The sequence below is a fragment of the Lepus europaeus genome, chromosome 2 (assembly GCF_033115175.1).
Source record: "Lepus europaeus isolate LE1 chromosome 2, mLepTim1.pri, whole genome shotgun sequence".
Lineage (NCBI taxonomy): Eukaryota > Metazoa > Chordata > Mammalia > Lagomorpha > Leporidae > Lepus > Lepus europaeus.
Window position 1 is genome coordinate 173,553,944 of NC_084828.1, and position 17,408 is coordinate 173,571,351.

A 17,408-nucleotide genomic window follows, 5' to 3' on the forward strand; every position below is an offset into this window, starting at 1 on the left:
TGGACCCGGAAGAAACTCCCAGCTCCTGGCTTTGGATTGGATTAGCTCAGCTCTGGCTGTTGCAGCTATATGGGGAGTGAACCAATGCATAGAAGATCTCTCTCTCTCTCTCTCTCTCTCTCTCTTTGTAACTCTGCCTCTCAAATAAATAAAAAAATTTATTGATGCCTGAAGAAATTTTGAGATACACATGAATGTCATCTAATAATAATTCTGTTTCTTTCTTTTCTTTTTTTTTTTTTTTTTCTTTTTGACAGGCAGAGTGGACAGTGAGAGAGAGAGAGAGACAGAGAGAAAGGTCTTCCTTTGCCGTTGGTGCACCCTCTAATGGCCGCCGCGGTAGCGCGCTGCGGCCGGCGCACCGCGCTGTTCCGATGGCAGGAGCCAGGTGCTTATCCTGGTCTCCCATGGGGTGCAGAGCCCAAACACTTGGGCCATCCTCCACTGCACTCCCTGGCCACAGCAGAGAGCTGGCCTGGAAGAGGGGCAACCGGGACAGGATGGGTGCCCCGACCGGGACTAGAACCCGGTGTGCCGGCGCCGCAAGGCGGAGGATTAGCCTGTTGAGCCACGGCGCCGGCCTAATTCTGTTTCTTAAATGTTCTTTCCATGCAATACCCAATAGAATAAACTTTGTTTAAAATTTTTTATTTATTTAATTTATTTGAAAGAGAGGGAGAAAGGAATTCTCCCATCTGTTGCTGTACTCATCAGATGTCCACTGGAGCTGGGGTGGGTCAGTGCAAAGACAGGAGCTGGGAACAATCCAGAGCTGTCACCTGCTGCCTCCCAGGATGTACGAGAGCAGGAAGCTGGAACCGGGAGCAGAGCTGGGGCGCAAGCCCAGGCCCTCTGACGTGGCATGGGCTTCCCAGGTCACGTCCTCGTAGCTCCAGCAAATGCATGTTCTTGGAGGTAGCTATTTTTTTTTTTTTTAATGGGAAAATAAATCAGATCGGAGAATGAGGTTTTTCATGTGATACAGGTTAAGATTGTTCTGTAAGACTCTGTTTTAGAGGTGTGTCTGTACATTGAGTAGTATCCTCCTCATCATTACTGGTTTGACTGTGAGTCCCAGAGGGGAAAAGTGTGAGAAACAGGGATCTAATGGGGGCTGGATGGTGGGGGGTGGGGGTGGGTGTTTACTCTAATGGTCAAGGCACCAGGTACTGCATCAGAGTACCTTTGTTTTGTTTTTCCCTCCTGGCTCCGCTCCTGACTCCAGCTTCCTGATAATGTGAGCCCTGGGAGGCAGCAGTGATGGCCAAGTGATTGGGTTCTTGTCACCCACCCGTGACACCTCAGTGGAATTCCTGGCTCCTGGCTTTGGCTCTTGACTTTGGCCCTGGTCCCAGTTTAGCCCTGGCCGTTGTGGACATTTGGGGAATGAACCAGCAGTTGAGCTCTCTCTCTTTCTCTACCTCTCAAAAATACATACAATTTTATAACAGAATACCACAGAAGCAGATGAGGCAATCAGAAGACCCGTGTGCTGGAGGCAGGTGTTCGTCCCAGCAGTGAAGATGCTGCTTGGGACACTTACATCCCAGGTCCATACCCGCATTCCTGCGTTCCGAGCCCTGGCTCTCCAGCTGCTGCTAGTGTTACTCTGGGAGGCAGCAGGTGATGGCTCAAGTATTTGGGACCCCTGCCACCCACATAGGAGACCCAGAATAGGTTCCAAGGTCTTAACTTCAGCTTGGCCCAGCCCTGGCTGTTGTGGGCATTTGGGGAGTGAAACATCAAGAAGACCTCTTTCTGCTTTGCAGGTTAAAAAAATGAAAAGACAGACAACCCGTGGGCTAAGCCAGAGTTTGTAGTATGCAATCTGAGTTTTTTATATTCTCGTCAGGAAGTTGGGAATGATGTCTGTCCTGCTTATCTGGTTGGTTGGTTGTATTTGAAAGCAGTTGTAATTGTAGAGTATGTTTAACAGTGCCTGCAAGATGCTGTGTTGGGTAATGCATTTGCCTTGAAGGGTAGGTGTAGTGTCTGTATCAGAGTTGAGAGACAGATAGTTGCAGTGTTATATTGGTGTGGGCAAGGGTCTTGTGGCTGCATACGGTAAGTCATTTCCGGAAAGTGTAAGGATGACATCTGAATATACTTGATGGCTATTGAAAAGTCATGGTGGGGCCGGTGCTGTGGCGCAGCAGGTTAACGCCCTGGCCTGAAGCGCCAGTATCCTACATGGGCAAGACCGGCTACTCCACTTCCAGTCCAGCTCTCTGCTATGGCCTGGGAAAGCAGTAGAAGATGGCCCAAGTGCTTGGGCCCCTGCACCCATGTGGGAGACCCAGAAGAAGCTCCTGGCTCTTGGCTTTGGATCAGCGCAGCTCCGGCTGTTACGGCCAGTTGGGGAGTGAAGCAGAGGATGGAAGACCTCTCTCTCGCTCTCTCTCTGCCTCTCCTTTCTGTGTAACTCTTTCAAGTAAATAAATAAATCTTTAAAAAAAAAGAAAAGAAAAGTCATGGTACAGGAAAAGGTATTCAAGGCTTATTCCCAAAGGTGACTATATTGTTTTCTCATGTTGCATAATAAGTTACCACAACCTTTGTGCCTAATAGCCAGTTATTATTTCATAGTTGTGTGGGTCGGAAGCTTGGTGTGTTATGACTGGGCCCTCTGCCAGGTCTCAGACAGCTGAGACGAGCTGTTATCCAGGCTGTGTTCCCATCGCGAGCTCAGGGTCCTCCCGTGTGCTCTTGTGGGTGTGGTGGAGTTGTGTGCTTTGTGGTTCTAGGACTGGGGTCCTCCTTTCGTACTGACAGGTGAGGGGAATCACTTCCTGGCCGCGGCCCCAAGGGAGCGAGAGCGCACTTTGCTTTCTGCTCTCCACGTCCTTATTTGATGACTCTTATAATTAGGTTAGACTGATCCAGCTTGTCTTTTGATTATTTCAAACTCAACTCATTATGACCTGACGTATACCTTAGAAATTCCTTTTGCCAGGTAATATAATCGTGTGAGTGATGTATTCACGGGCAAGAGTGAACTGTGCCTTTCACAGCGCTGTGGGGACTCAGTTGATGTGACCACAGCTGTTGGTTATAACCGCTGTCTCACCCTTTCCGTACCTTAGACTGTTACCTCGAGCCCTGAGGGGTATTCAGACATCAGGTAATCTCAAGTGCCACTGTTTCCCGAGAGAGTCCAGGTGTGTTGTGGTTTGCCAAGAGCCACCTTTGTCTATATCAAACTCCCAGTCTATAATTCCCCTCAGTAAAGTACATTTGGTTTAATTCTGGAGCTGTCTGCTGCTGTCTTCAGTCTCCGTCTTTTGCCTTCTGCAGCAGGTTTTCTTATATTGTGTTTTGCTGAAACAGTGACTAAACTGATTTTTCTGGTACTGAAATTGAGGCCTGTGATCGGTTAAAAATATTAATCATGAGCCTAGATATATAACCATCACAAGTCTTGGCAGATAGCTTAGACATCTGACTTCACAGATTGCTAATGGCTGTGAGAATTAATGAGCTCAAATTTGGTTTGAAGAACACAAGTCCCTTTAAAAAAAAAAATGATGTAGGCGGCAGAGAGAAAGAGCCCTCCCATATGCTGGTTCACCTCCCACATACCCACAGTGGCCACGGGGAGGAATCTGAGAGCCAGGAACTCCATCCGGGTTTCCCACATGGGGAGCAGGAGCCCAGTTATTTGAGCCGCATGCCTGCCTCCCAGGTTCTGCATCAGCAGGAAGCTGGAGTCAGGAGCCGGCGCCAGGGATCAAACCCAGGCCCTCCAGTGCAGGACGTGAGTGGCCTCACTCTTCTGTAGCTCCTTCTGAAGTGAGGATCTGGGTACTTGGGACGAATGCTCACGTACACTTAGCTCTTCATACAGTGGGCTTTTTTTTTTTTTTTTTTTACTTTATAGTTGCATCCATTCTTTCACGTGCTGCTTACTCGAACAAGAAGCCGCCAGGCCAGGTTATTCCCGGGGATGTTAGTTTTCTGAGGACAGGTGTTTTAGAACCTCTTCTTTAACTTTGTAAGCCCCACCCATCATTGGATTTTATGTTTATCGAGGGCTGATGCATGCTCTCAGTTGCTGACTAGACTCACATGAGGTCAGGCTCTAAGCCATCCTGCCAGCTTCTAAAATTTACCATGGAGTGTATTTTTCAGATGATTGGAAGGTCACACTCTAGGGTAGCCCTTTCCTGGCCTGCAGATCTTTGGATAGCTGCATTGATAACCCAAAGATCTTAATGACGGAGTCACTGAAAGACAGGGGCTGATCAAGAGATACTTCCTTTATTCTAGTCCTACCTTTCTAATTGCTTTCCTGACTTTTACCCCCTCAGTCCCTTTTCCTAAAGAGCCTGCATACCGCTGTAAGTCTATCCGAAGGAGCTCTTCCTGCTCGGATGGCAGCCTTGAGGCACTTAACCTTGGAGCTGCCTGGTTTCAAGACTTCGGCTGTGGGGATGGGAGGGTTTATTGAATTTGCCTTAATTTTAGTGAAAGTGATTTTAGACATAATCTGAGCATTTATAATTTAGCTTTGGTCTTAGAATAAACTGTTCAGCAACTGCTTTCCCTTCTCATTTTTTAAAAAAGATTTATTTATTTACTTGAAAGTTAGAGTTACACAGAGAGAGAAGGAGAGGCAGAGAGAGAGTGAGTGAAAGTTCTTCCATCCGCTGGTCCACTCCCCAACTGGCCACAACAGCTGGAGCTGTGTCAATCTGAAGCTAGGAGCCAGGAACCTCCTCTGGGTCTCTCACGCAGGTTTGGGGACCCAAGGACTTGGACCATCCTCTACTGCTTTCCCAGGCCATAGCAGAGAGCTGGATGGGAATTGGAGCAGCCAGGACTCAAACTGCGCCCACATGGGATGCAGGCTGGGGCTTTAACCTGCTGTGCCACAGTGCTGGCCCCTCCCTTCTCATTCTTTAAGCACCATGTTGACTTCTTCTTTTTTTTTTTTTATTTGACAGGTAAAGTTATAGACAGTGAGAGAGAGAGAGACAGAGAGAAAGGGCTTCCTTCCATTGGTTCATTCCCCAAATGGCCGCTACGGCTGGCGCTGCGCCGATTCGAAGCCAGGAGCCAAGTGCTTCCTCCCAGTCTCCCATGCAGGTGCAGGGCCCAAGCACCTGGGCCATCTACTGCCCTCCTGGGCCATAGCAGAGAGCTGGACTGGAAGAGGAGCAACCATGACTAGAACTGGCGCCCATATGGGATGCCAGTGCCGTAGGCAGAGGATTAGCTGAGTGAGCCACGATGCTGGCCCCACAATGTTGACTCTTAGTCATACCTTTTCTTTAAAATTTTTTTTAAAGTTTATGTTCTTAGTTTTATTTGAAAGGCAGACAGATATCTTCCGTCTGCTGGTTCATTCCCAAATGCCCACAGTACCAAAGCTGGACCAGCCAGGAGCCGGGCACTCCCACTGGGTCTCACATGTCTCACGTGTGTGTGGCAGGAACTCAGGTGCTTGAGCCAAGCCATTACACGCTGCCTCTCAGGGTGCCGTTAGCAGAAAGCTGGGTTGGAGACGGAAGCAGGGCTTGATTGCAGACCCTTTTAATATGGGTTGTGGGCATCTGAAGCAGTGGCCGAACCTGCTGTGCCACAGTGCCTGCCACATTTGTTAGATATTTTCTAGACATTTGAACCACTGGTAAAGCCTCAGCCTTATTCCACATCCACCTGTTACCTTTAATGTTTTTATTTTTATTTATTGAGATGCAGAGAGAGAGTGTGTGTGCATGCACGAGAGCTAGTGAGAGTTCCCAAGTCTAGCTTTCTCCCCAGATGCCTGCAAAGGCCAGGGTTGGGCAGGGCTGAAGCCGGGAATCAGGAACACAATCTAGGACTCCCATGTATGGCAAGAGCCCAATTACTTGGGCTATCACCCCTGCCTCCTAGGGTCTGCAATAGCCTAGGAAGCTGGAGTCTGGAGGCAGAGCCAGGATTCAAATCCAGACAGATGTAGAATGTAGATGTCCCAACTTCTTGGACTTTTTTTTTTAAGCAGGGGTGGTGGTGTTGGAGTTCTTAACTTAAAGCAACAGAACTCAGTCGATCTAGATAAGCAGAAAAGGAATGTGTTAAAGGTATTCCATGGATTACAGAATTTCCTTAAGGGGCCAGAGTTAGGACTGATTGCTGCATCCACCCACACTGGGAGCCTGCTCTAATGTAGGAGTATTGCAGCTGCCGCAGCTTGCACTGGGGTGCATCTCCTAAGGCTGCATGAGTTCTGTCTTCGTGCTTGCCCCGTGATGGGACTTCAGTTTTCCATGTCTGTTTTCTCATGTTGCTCACTTGTGACTCAGAGCCTTACGTGGGTGTGTCTGGTGGAGTTTAGGTTTCCTGCCCCAGATAAAATGACTCGGTTAGTCAGTCTTCTAAGTTCTAACTAATGGATTTATTAGACCTATTTATAGAAAAGACTTTGATCATTAAACTTCTGTGATCTGTTATAGTTGGTTTCCTCTGCCTCCCAGTTGAACTGCTCCTTTTGCCTTCTGCTTGATATCAAAATCTTTCCCGTTTGGAGGTGATAGAAATAGACTCCTGTGGTGTGTGTGTGTGTGTGTGTGTGTGTTTAAGTAAAAATAAATTAAAATCTTTAATACAGTTTAAGTGTAAGCTAAGGATCTGATTGGTGTCTCTCCCCCCATAGTGTTAATGTTTATTGTAAACTAAGGCTGTCTGTGTGTGTATATGCATGTGCACTGTTCCTCGTGACCTCTCATCCCAGCCCAGACAAAGCAGTATGGATGCAGGGTTGACAGGTCAGAGGTCACTTGTTCATTCATGTACTTGACAGATACTTATTAGATGTCTTTTGTGTAGAGCTGTGGAGACTACTCATTTTCCTGTGTAGATAAGTTCAGATCTGTTTTGTTACAGTCATATGGGGGTCTTGAAGTTGGTTTTATACTTTCAGGATTTTTTTTAAAGCTAATGTTAGAGCTAATGTTATTTTAAATTTTGGGCTCTTTCTCCTGATGGTTTTTGTGTGGAGGGTTACAGGATTCAGACTGCCCTAGAATCTCACTGTCCAACTGTGGTATATGAGCTAGGCTCAAAGCAAAGACCTTGAAGATGGGGTGGCGCTGTCTACCTGTGCTCTTCTTAGAATTGAATGTCAGAGCTGAAGGAGACATTGAAGATTGAAGTGACAAGCTTATTTTGAAAAAAAAATGAACTTTTAATTTTGAAATAATTTTGATTATAAATTAAAAAGGTAGTACAGAGAATTTTCATGTATTCCTCACTTTGCTTCAGTTTTCCCTAAAATTATCCATCTAATGTTACCATTAAAACCTTATTTTTTAAAAATTTATTTATTTATTTATTTGAGAGGTAGAGTTATAGACAGTGAGAGGGAGAGACAAAGAGAAAGGTCTTCCTTCTGCTGGTTCACTCCCCAGATGGCTGCAACGTCTGGAGCCGCGCCTATCCGAAGCCAGGAGCCAGGTGCCTCTTCCCGATCTCCCATGCAGGTGCAGGGGCCCAAACACTTGGGCCATCTTCTGCTTTCCCAGGCCACAGCAGAGAGCTGGGTTGAAAGAGGAATAGATAGGACTAGAACCGGCGCCCATCTGGGATGCCGGTGCTGCAGGCAGAGGATTAATCCACTGCACCACGGAGCCATGGAGCTGGCCCCTACAACCTTATTTTGTAAACGGAGAGACATAGCCCTCAAAAGTAGCCTTAGCTAACATCACAGTTGTAATGGGTGGCAGAGTCAGGCCAAGAGCAAAGTAGGTCAGCTGGGTGTTCCAGCTGATTTATTTTAGTAGACATCATCCTTTTCTGTTTCTCATGTGTTTGCTCTTTTCCTTTGTTTCTCTGAGTCTCTGAACTTGCACTGAGAAAAGGAGTGCTCAGTGCCCAGTGCATGCAGTGACGCCAGCCTTTTCTGATTTATGCAATCACTTTTAAATCCAGGCTCCCTCCAGTTCTGCAACACCAGCAAGAACCAGGAACAGGACCTCTTCGTTTACAGAGCAGCTTGATGAAGGTACACCCAATAGAGAGGTAAGCTTGACATTTCTTTTCTGAAATCCCTCTCACAAGAAGCACATTGATCTGAAATGTAATGCTGCTGCTGATAAAATGGGAAATTGTTTTGACAGGGCAATTACATAATATCCTAGATACTGTTTTTATTAATCACATGATTAGTTTTGAGCTCTTTGAAAGAATAATGTACTCTGCATTTAATATTTAAAGCTTTCAGAATAATTTGATAACAATTTGTTCAACATATCATCTTATGGGAAAGCATCCCGTGTTTTCAAACTGGTGAGAAGAAACTGAGAAGTAACTTCACTTTGCCATGTAACAAGTAGCTAGCACCGAGATTCATTTTTTTTTCCTGTGAAGTGTGACACAAATGCAGAAAAGAGGATAAAGCATAAATCGCGAAGTAAATTCCCATGTTCCTACCGCCCAGGTCAGGAAAAGGGGCCCTGCCAGGGTTCAGTGCTCCTTCCCTGTGCCTGAGAGAGCACCAACATCCTGGAGTTCTGGTATTTGCTTCCTTCCTTTTCTTTTTTTTCTTTATTTTTATTTATTTGACAGATAGAGTTAGGCAGTGAGAGAGAGAGAGACAGAAAGGTCTTCCTTCTGTTGGTTCACTCCCCAGATGGCCGCTACGGCTGGCGCGCTGTGCCAATCCGAAGCCAGGAACCAGGTGCTTCCTCCTGGTCTCCCATGCATATGCAGGGCCCAAGCACTTGGGCCATCCTCCACTGCACTCCTGGGCCATGGCAGAGAGCTGGACTGGAAGAGGAGCAACCGGGCGCCGCAGGCGGAGGATTAACCAAGTGAGCCATGGCGCCGGCCCCTCCTTCCTTTTCTTTTCTTTTTTTTTTTTTAATTTATTTTTTATTTTATTTTTTTTGACAGGCAGAGTGGACAGTGAGAGAGAGAGAGACAGAGAGAAAGGTCTTCCTTTGCCATTGGTTCACCCTCCAATGGCCGCCGCGGTTGGCGCGCTGCAGCCGGCGCACCGTGCTGATCCGATGGCAGGAGCCAGGTGCTTCTCCTGGTCTCCCACGGGGTATACAGGGCCCAAGCACTTGGGCCATCCTCCATTGCATTCCCTGGCCACAGCAGAGAGCTGGTCTGGAAGAGGGGCAACCGGGACAGAATCTGGTGCCCCGACCGGGACTAGAACCCTGTGTGCTGGCGCCACAATGCGGAGGATTAACCTAGTGAGCCGCAGCACTGGCTTCCTTCCTTTTCTTTAAAATTTGACCACCTAAGTTTCCATTCTTAATGCAAACACCATAACTAAACATTTGGGTTGTCCCCAGTGTTTGGCTGCTGTGAGCATTAGTGGACACACATGAACCTGCGTTTCTGCTGGTAGGTATTTTGGAGTAGAATCAGTGGTGTAGAGGAGACCTAGCTAGCTTTACACACAGGAGACGACACTGGTTGTTTCCCAGGGTGGTTTAGAGATACACCTTCCCAGCAGGAGTTCGTGGAAGTTGCTTTTGTTCCGCGTCCTTCATAGTCTTTTTAATTTCAGCCATTCTGCTGGATGTGTTATGGTCTTTCATTATGCTTTAATCTGTATTTCTCTGAAAATTAATAAAAGTATGCATTGCTCATCTGTTTATTGGCCATTTGATATCTCCTGTTATAAAATGCTTGTTTAAATCTCTTGCCCTTTTTTCTTTTGGATTGTCTTTTTCTTGCTAATTTATGAGTTCTTTTTTTTATTTTTTTATTAAACTTTTATTTAATGAATATAAATTTCCAAAGTATAGCTTATGGGTTACAATGGCTTCCCCCCTCCCATAACTTCCCTCCCGCCCGCAACCCTCCCCTTTCCCGCTCCCTTTCCCCTTCCATTCATGTAAAGATTCATTTTCAATTCTCTTTGTATACAGAAGATCAGTTTAGTATATATTAGGTAAAGATTTCAACATTTTGCCCATATAGCAACATAAAGTGAAAAAACTAGCATTGGATTACTAATTATAGCATTAAATAGCAATGTACAGCACATTAAAGACAGAGATCTTACATAATTTTTTTTTTCAAATTAATTAATTTTCTATGCCATTTCCATTTTAACACCAGGTTGTTTTTTTTTTCATTTCCAATTCTCTTTATATACAGAAGATCACTTCAGTATATAATTAGTAAAGACCTCATCAGTTTGTGCCCACACAGAAACGCAAAGTATAAAAATACTGTTTCAGTACTAGTTATAGCATCACTTCGCTTTAGACGACACATTAGGGACAGATCCCACATGGGGTGTAAGTACACAGTGACTCCTGTTGCTGATTTAACAATTTGACACTCCTGTTCATGGCGTCAGTAATCTCCCTAGGCTCTAGTCATGAGTTGCCAGGGCTATGGAAGCCTTTAGAGTTCGCTGACTTTGATCTTATTCCGATAGGGTCATAGTCAAAGTGGAAGTTCTCTCCTCCCTTCGGAGAAGGGTACCTCCTTCTTTGATGGCCCCGTTCTTTCCACTGGGATCTCACTCACAGAGATCATTCATTTAGGTCTTTTTTTTTTTTTTCCATGATATCTTGGCTTTCCATGCCTGCTATACTCTCATGGGCTCTTCAGCCAGATCTGAATGCCTTGAGGGCTGATTCTGAGGCCAGAGTGTTGTTTAGGACATCTGCCATCCTATGAGTCTGCTGTGTATCCCACTTCCCATGTTGGATCTTTCTCTCCCTTTTTGATTCTATCAGTTAGTATTAGCAGATACTTGTCTTGTTTGTGTGATCTCTTTGACTCTTAGAGCTATCAGAGCTATCAATTGTGAGCTGAAATGAGTTCTTTTTATACAACATGGATAGAAGTTCTTATTGGATCTGTATCTCACAAATATATTCTTCCATTTTTTTTTGTCTTTCATTCTTTTAGTGGTATCCTTTGATGATCAGAAATTCTTAGTTCTCATATACTCTCCAGTTTGTCAGTGTTTCATTTCATTGTATGGCTAGCGTTCTTTGTTTTTCCATGGAGAATTGTCAGGGGTGGCTCTTGGCTGGTTCAGTATCTTGCTCTGCTTCTGACTGTAGCTTCCTGCTAAAGCAGATCGTAGGAGGCAGAGGTGGTGGTCAGGTGATTGGGTCCCCTCAGCCACACGAGAGGCCTGGATGGAGTTCTCAGCTGACAACCTTAGCCCTAGTTCGAGGCTGTTGCAGGCTTTTGGGGGAGTGAACCAGTGCATGGGAGGTCTCTGTCTCTCTGCCTTTCAAATACATTAATTAAAAAAAACTTTTTAAAGCATTCTTTTCTTACCCTGAAAATATCTTCCCGTATTATCTTGTTTTGCTTTTTACACCTGATGCATACTTCACTTGGAAATGATCTGCATGGTTTAATAACTGTCATTTTACATTACTTCTTGCTGGCAGTAGAGCAGGTTTTGTGCTTCATGCTTGTTCAGTGTCTTGGTTATTCTTACTCCTTTCCATATAATTCCATGTAAGTTTTTGAATCAAATATTTACATTCCACAAAAAAGTCCCACTCAGATTAAAACACGAACTGATAGCAAAACAAACCTATAAGGATTTTGACTGAGATTGCATTAAGTCTATAAGTGGATTTGGAGAAAGTTTCAATATTAGAAATTAAATTTTATAATTTTTTAGTATTACAAATAGTGCAGTAGTGGACATTGTACATATGAGGATACTTCAGAATGTGGAAAAGTGAAATTAAAAGATAAATTAATTTTATGGCAAAAGATTTTGAAATCCATGTATAGCTTTTTTCATAATACTCATTTTTCATGAAGTTTTGAAGACTTCTCGTATCTTAGTATGTTTATAGTACTGCTGTTTTTTAGTATAGGTTTTTGGGAATGGAATTGCTAGTGACAGGATGTAAGCAAATTTAAAACCTTGAAAGCTATTTCCAGATTGTCCTGATGGGGGACCAGCATTGTGGCAAAGGAGGTTAAACGGTTGCTGGCAAACCCAGCATCCAGCATCAGAGTGCCAACCTTAGTCCTGGCTGCTCTGTTTCTGATCCAGCTCCCTGCTGATGTGCCTGGGAAGGATGACCCCTGTACTTGGTCCCTGCCGCCAGGGTGGGAGACATGGATGGGGTTCCTGCTCTTGGCTGCAACCTGGTCCAGCCCCTGCCTTTGTGGCCATCTGGGGAATGAACCAGCAAATGGAACAGCTTGCTCTCTATCACCCTGCCTTTCAAATAAATAAATAAATCTTTTAAAAAAATTGTCTTAAAATGCACTTTAAAACAAATGATTATTTTCATTTTTATTGAGTAGATATTGATAGCAAAATAATTAAAAGCTTCATGGTACAGTTTTTGTGTTCAAAGTTAATAACATATACACTGTAACATTGGTGCATATGTGTAAATGATCCGATAAAGCCATGTAAAAGTACAGAGTATAGGCATAATTTCCTTCAGAACCTATTTCCTTATGTGTTACTCAGAACACTCCATTTCTGTAACTCGTTTCAAGTGCAGTGTTGAACTTAGTTTACACATGTAACCAGTTTGAATGGAAGTTGCAGTACTATTTTTAATCAGTGTTAATAGAATTATCTTTTTAAAAGATTTTATTTATTTATTTATTTGAGAAGTAGAGTTACAGACAGTGGGAGGGAGAGACAAAGAGAAAGTTCTTCCATCTGTTGGTTCACTCCACAGATGGCCGCAACAGGTGGGACTATGCTGATCCGAAGCCAGGAGCCAGGTGCTTCTTCCTGGTCTTCTATGTGGGTGCAGGGCCCAAGCACTTGGGCCATCTTCTGCTTTCCCAGGCCATAGCAGAGAGCTGGATCAGAAGTGGAGCAGCCGGGACTAGAACCGGTGCCCATATGGGATGCCGGTGCCGCAGGCGGAGGATTAACCAACTGCGCCACAGCACTGGCCCCAGAATTGTTCTTATACTCAGTATGTTGATTAGTATTATTGTATATTTGATTGCATACAATATTGTTGAAACCCTTAAAATAACTTGTTGTTACTATTGCCTTTTTTTTTTTAGATTTATTTTATTTATTTGAAAGGCAGAGTGAGAGCGAGAGCGAGAGCGAGAGAGAGAGAGAGAGAGAGATCTTCCATCTGTTGTTTAACTCCCCAAATGGCTGCAAAGACCAGGAGTGGGCCAGGCTGAAGCCAGGAACCGGGAGCTACATCCTGGTCTCCCACATGAGTGCAGGGGCCCAAGCACTTGGGCCATCTTCAACTGTACTCCCAGGCCATAGCGGAGAGCTGGATTGGAAGTGGAGCCACCAGGACTCGAACTGGAACCCATATGGGATGCCGGCACTGCAGGTGGTGGCTTTACCTGCTCCACCAAAGCTCCAGGCCTCAAAAATTAACTTCTCAACAATTCAGTTTTTCTCCGTTGTACAAAGGGAATAGTAACTTTCTGTGCTGCTGTTACAGGACTCCCAGTATTTGCTGCATGGTGCCTTGCAGACAGTAGGCGCTCACTAAGCTGTTAATTTGGGACAGCTATTTGTTTTTAAAGATTTATTTATTTTATTTGAAAGGTAGAGTTTCAGAGAGAGACAGAGAGGTCGAGAGAGAGATCAAGATTGAGAGATCTTCCATTGTCTGGTTCACTCCCTAGGTGGCCACAACAGCCAGAGCTGGGCCGATCTGAAGCCAGGAGCTTCTTCTGGGTCTCCCACATGAGTGCAGAGGCCCAAGTACTTGTGTTATGGGATGAGTTTTGGGCCTAAATTAATTTTCTAGGTTCTTGCCTTTTACTTAGAGAAGAATTCTAAATATAGGCTCAAACAGGGCATTCAGTGTAATAAACTTTATTTACAAAATGAGAAAAATACAGAGGCTCATTAGAGCTTCATTTAGGGAGAATGGGGCCAAAGAAGTGGAATTACCATACCCTGCTGTGCTTGTCCTGAGTCCAGCGGAGGAGAGAGCACACCTTTGTTCTCCCCAGCTTTTTATGCGCTTGGGAAAATGGACGTGTTTACATGGCACCACCCCCATGTTCCAGGTAAGAGGAGGTACTTCCTGGAAAGGGGTCCCCTGATTGACAGGTAGATGAGCATGACAACACAAAGTGAAGGCGGTGCGGCTTCCAGCTGCTGAACTTAAAATTACCTATCTGAGCCGTCCCACATCACTTGGACCATCTTCTGCTGCTTTCCCAGGCCATTAGCAGGGAGCCGGGTCGGAAGTGGAGCAGCCACGACACGAACCAGTGCCCATGTGGGATGCCGGCACTGCAGGTGGTGGCTGAATTTACCCGGTATGCCACAGTGTCGGCCCGGGGATAGCTGTTGAAAAGTGGAGGGTTGCTCAGTTTAACTGCACATAGGTTCCTCTGTGAGGGAAAGAGAAACAGATGGACCATTACGTGGACTCGAGTCCTGGAGCTGTTACTCGTCTTTGTCTTCCTGGAGCATCTACTTTTCCTCCAATCCTGCTCTCTGGTTTGGTCTCTTTCTGACATTTCCTCATGGATTAGGGGCCATCGTAGGTGTGTCCTCATTATCCTGGACTCGTATGTTAAGCATTTTCTATATATCTTTTCATCTCTATGAGAGGGAAGGAGGGAGGAGGGTAGAGAGAGAACACCCCCACTCCTAACTCAGTCTGCTGTTCCCTTCCCAAATGCTTGCAATGGTTGGGGCTGGGCCGGGCTGACGTCTGGAGTTGGACACTCAGTCCCGGTGCTCCGTGTGGGTGGCAGGACCCAATCACGTGAGCCAGCACTTACACCTCTCAGGTTCTGCATGGGCAGGAAGCTGAAGTAAGGCGCAGGCTAGGCATCAACCTGGTGCTCCAGAGGGAGACACAGGTGTCCTGACCAGTGTCTCAACAACTAGGCCCAGCACCCGTCCCGTTTTTTAAGTTAAATTCCAGAGCTCAGTGTCGTATCCTTTGCTGGGGGTGGGTGGGGTGGGAGTGGGGGAGCATGTGTTAAAAAGAAGCATGGAAATAATTCTAGGTAATGATGGACTCTGTTCATGCGTGTCATAGGCGGTGTTGCTTTCCTGTGTGCAGAGGGACAGTCCAGGGCAGTGGGAGGATTGTAGGATTTCATCCCCCATTTGGTTTGTGGCTTTTGGCAACTTCCTCAATTTTGCAGTCTCGGCTTCCTCCTCTCTAACAGTGTGATGTGAATATGCTTTCACAAGGCTCTTGTGAGATAGGAAAATACTTGTAATTTGTGAGTCAAACATACAGAAGATAGCTGTCATACAGAACAGGAACATGCTTTCCGTGTGTGCGGGAGGGGAGTGGTTGGATAGCACAGGCACTCAACTGTGTCAGGAGTGACATTGTAGGGAAGGAAACCCTGAAGCAGGAGAATTACAGTCCAGGTGCTCTCCCACACCTCAGAAAAGATGACACTTTTTTTTCTTTTTTTGACAGGCAGAGTTAGAGACAGTGAGAGAGAGAGAGAGAAAAGTTTCCTTCCGTTGGTCCACTCCCCAAATGGCCGGCGCTGCACCAATCCAAAGCCAGAAGCCAGGTGCTTCCTCCTGGTCTCCCATGGGGTGCAGGGCTCAAGCACTTGGGCCATCCTCCACTGCCTTCCCGGGCCATAGCAGAGAGCTGGACTGGAAGAGGGGCAGCCGGGACAGAATCTGGCGCCCCAACTGGGACTAGAACCTGGAGTGCTGGTGCCGCAGGTGGAAGATTAGCCTAGTGAGCCACAGCGCTGACCCACTTTTTCTTTTTTATTCTTACTTTGCAGAAATGATATGCTGTTTTGTCTCTTGTATTATTAGGTTAGTTTGCACTAAGAGATTCCTGATGCTCTCAGTTTTTGATACTTCTTAAGCACATTTTATTATTTTTTTAAAAGACATTTATTTATTTAAAAGGCAGAGTTACAGAGAGAAAGGGAGACAGAAAGAGAGAGAGAGATCTTTCATCGCTGGTTCACTTCCCAAGTGGCTGTGATAGCACTGGGGCTGCGCAGGCCAAAGCTAGGAGTCAGAAGCTTCAATCCTGTCTCAAATGGGTGCAGAGGCCCAAGTCATTGTGCTGTCTTCTGCTGCTTTCACAGGTCATTAACAGGGAGCTGGATTGGAAAGTGGAGCACCTGGGAATCAAGTCAGCACACTTCATGGAATGCCAGTGTTGCAGGCACCAGCCCCTCTAAAGCACATTTTAGATATTTATTCTGTTTTAGAACTTTTTTTTTTAAGATTTATTTTATTTATTTGAAAGTCAGAGTTGCATAGAGAGAGGAGAGGCAGAGTGAGAGTGAGAGGTCTTCCATCTGTTGGTTCACTCCCCAGATGGCCGCAACAGCCGGAGCTGTGCGGATCTGGAGCCAGGAGCTTCTTCTGGGTCTTCCACGCAGGTGCAGGGACCCACGGACTTAGGCCATCCTCCACTGCTTTCCTAGGCCACAGCAGAGAGCCGGATCGGAAGAGGAGCAGCTGGGTCTTGAACCGGCGCCCATATGGGATGCTGGCGCTTCAGGCCAGGGCTTTAACCCACTGCGCCACAGCGCCGGCTCCCTGTTTTAGGACTTTTAAATCCAGTATCCTTTAGGGATTACTAAGAAGTATCTTCAAGTGATGGATGAGAAACATTCCTTCCTAACTTTGGAGTTAATTTTTCCCCTAATGAATTGACTTTCAAAGCTGATAGGCATTTACTTCAGCAGAAGTTACCGAGTAAACTACCTATTCGCTGTCAGTTAATGAAGGTAAAAGACCTGTTAATTTGCCCTTTGGCATTTATTCAGTTCTTATAAATACTTATTTTTGATCTAGAGATATAGGTCATGGGTTATGTAATTAGCCATCCTGATATTCCTTAAATCAACTCTTTTCTGGTCACAATGCGTCTATACTAATCTGCTGCACCTGCTTGGATGGTTATTTATATTTCTCTCAACTGTGTTTTTAAGGAGAGTGGTTTATACTTTTCTGTTTGTGCTGTCTTTAGTACAATTAATTGGGAAGCTTGCTGTCTTCTTCCTCTCTGTTGAGTTCTTTAATTTATTAAAAATTATTTTATAGGCCGGCGCCGTGGCTCAACAGGCTAATCCTCCGCCTTGCGGCGCCGGCACACCGGGTTCTAGTCCCGGTCGGGGCACCGATCCTGTCCCGGTTGCCCCTCTTCCAGGCCAGCTCTCTGCTGTGGCCAGGGAGTGCAGTGGAGGATGGCCCAAGTGCTTGGGCTCTGCACCCCATGGGAGACCAGGATAAGCACCTGGCTCCTGCCATCGGAACAGCGCGGTGCGCCGGCCGCAGCGCGCTACCGCGGCGGCCATTGGAGGGTGAACCAACGGCAAGGGAGGACCTTTCTCTCTGTCTCTCTCTCTCTCGCTGTCCACTCTGCCTGTCAAAAAAAAAAAAAATTAAAAAAAAATTATTTTATAGTTTTCAGGATATCAGTTTTCTTTTTTCTTTTTCTTATAGGTCTATTTTATTTATTTGAGAGGCAGAGTTACAGAGAGAGAGAGGGAGAGGGGTCTTTTATCTG

At 45.7% G+C, this 17,408-nt stretch overlaps 1 protein-coding gene across 5 annotated transcripts in view; it reads left to right on the forward strand.

Annotated features, from left to right (window-relative positions):
- The window catches only part of GOLGA4 (golgin A4), a 126,973-nt gene that overhangs the window by 12,187 nt on the left and 97,378 nt on the right, over positions 1–17,408 (forward strand). For 4 of the 5 annotated variants that reach the window (XM_062216111.1, XM_062216092.1, XM_062216103.1 and 1 more), the window contains exon 2: positions 7,912–8,001. The exons of the other annotated variant lie outside the window; for it this stretch is intronic. In XM_062216111.1, the coding sequence (XP_062072095.1) occupies positions 7,912–8,001 (90 nt within the window). The remainder of the gene's footprint in view (positions 1–7,911; positions 8,002–17,408) is intronic. 5 annotated transcript variants of the gene reach the window in all.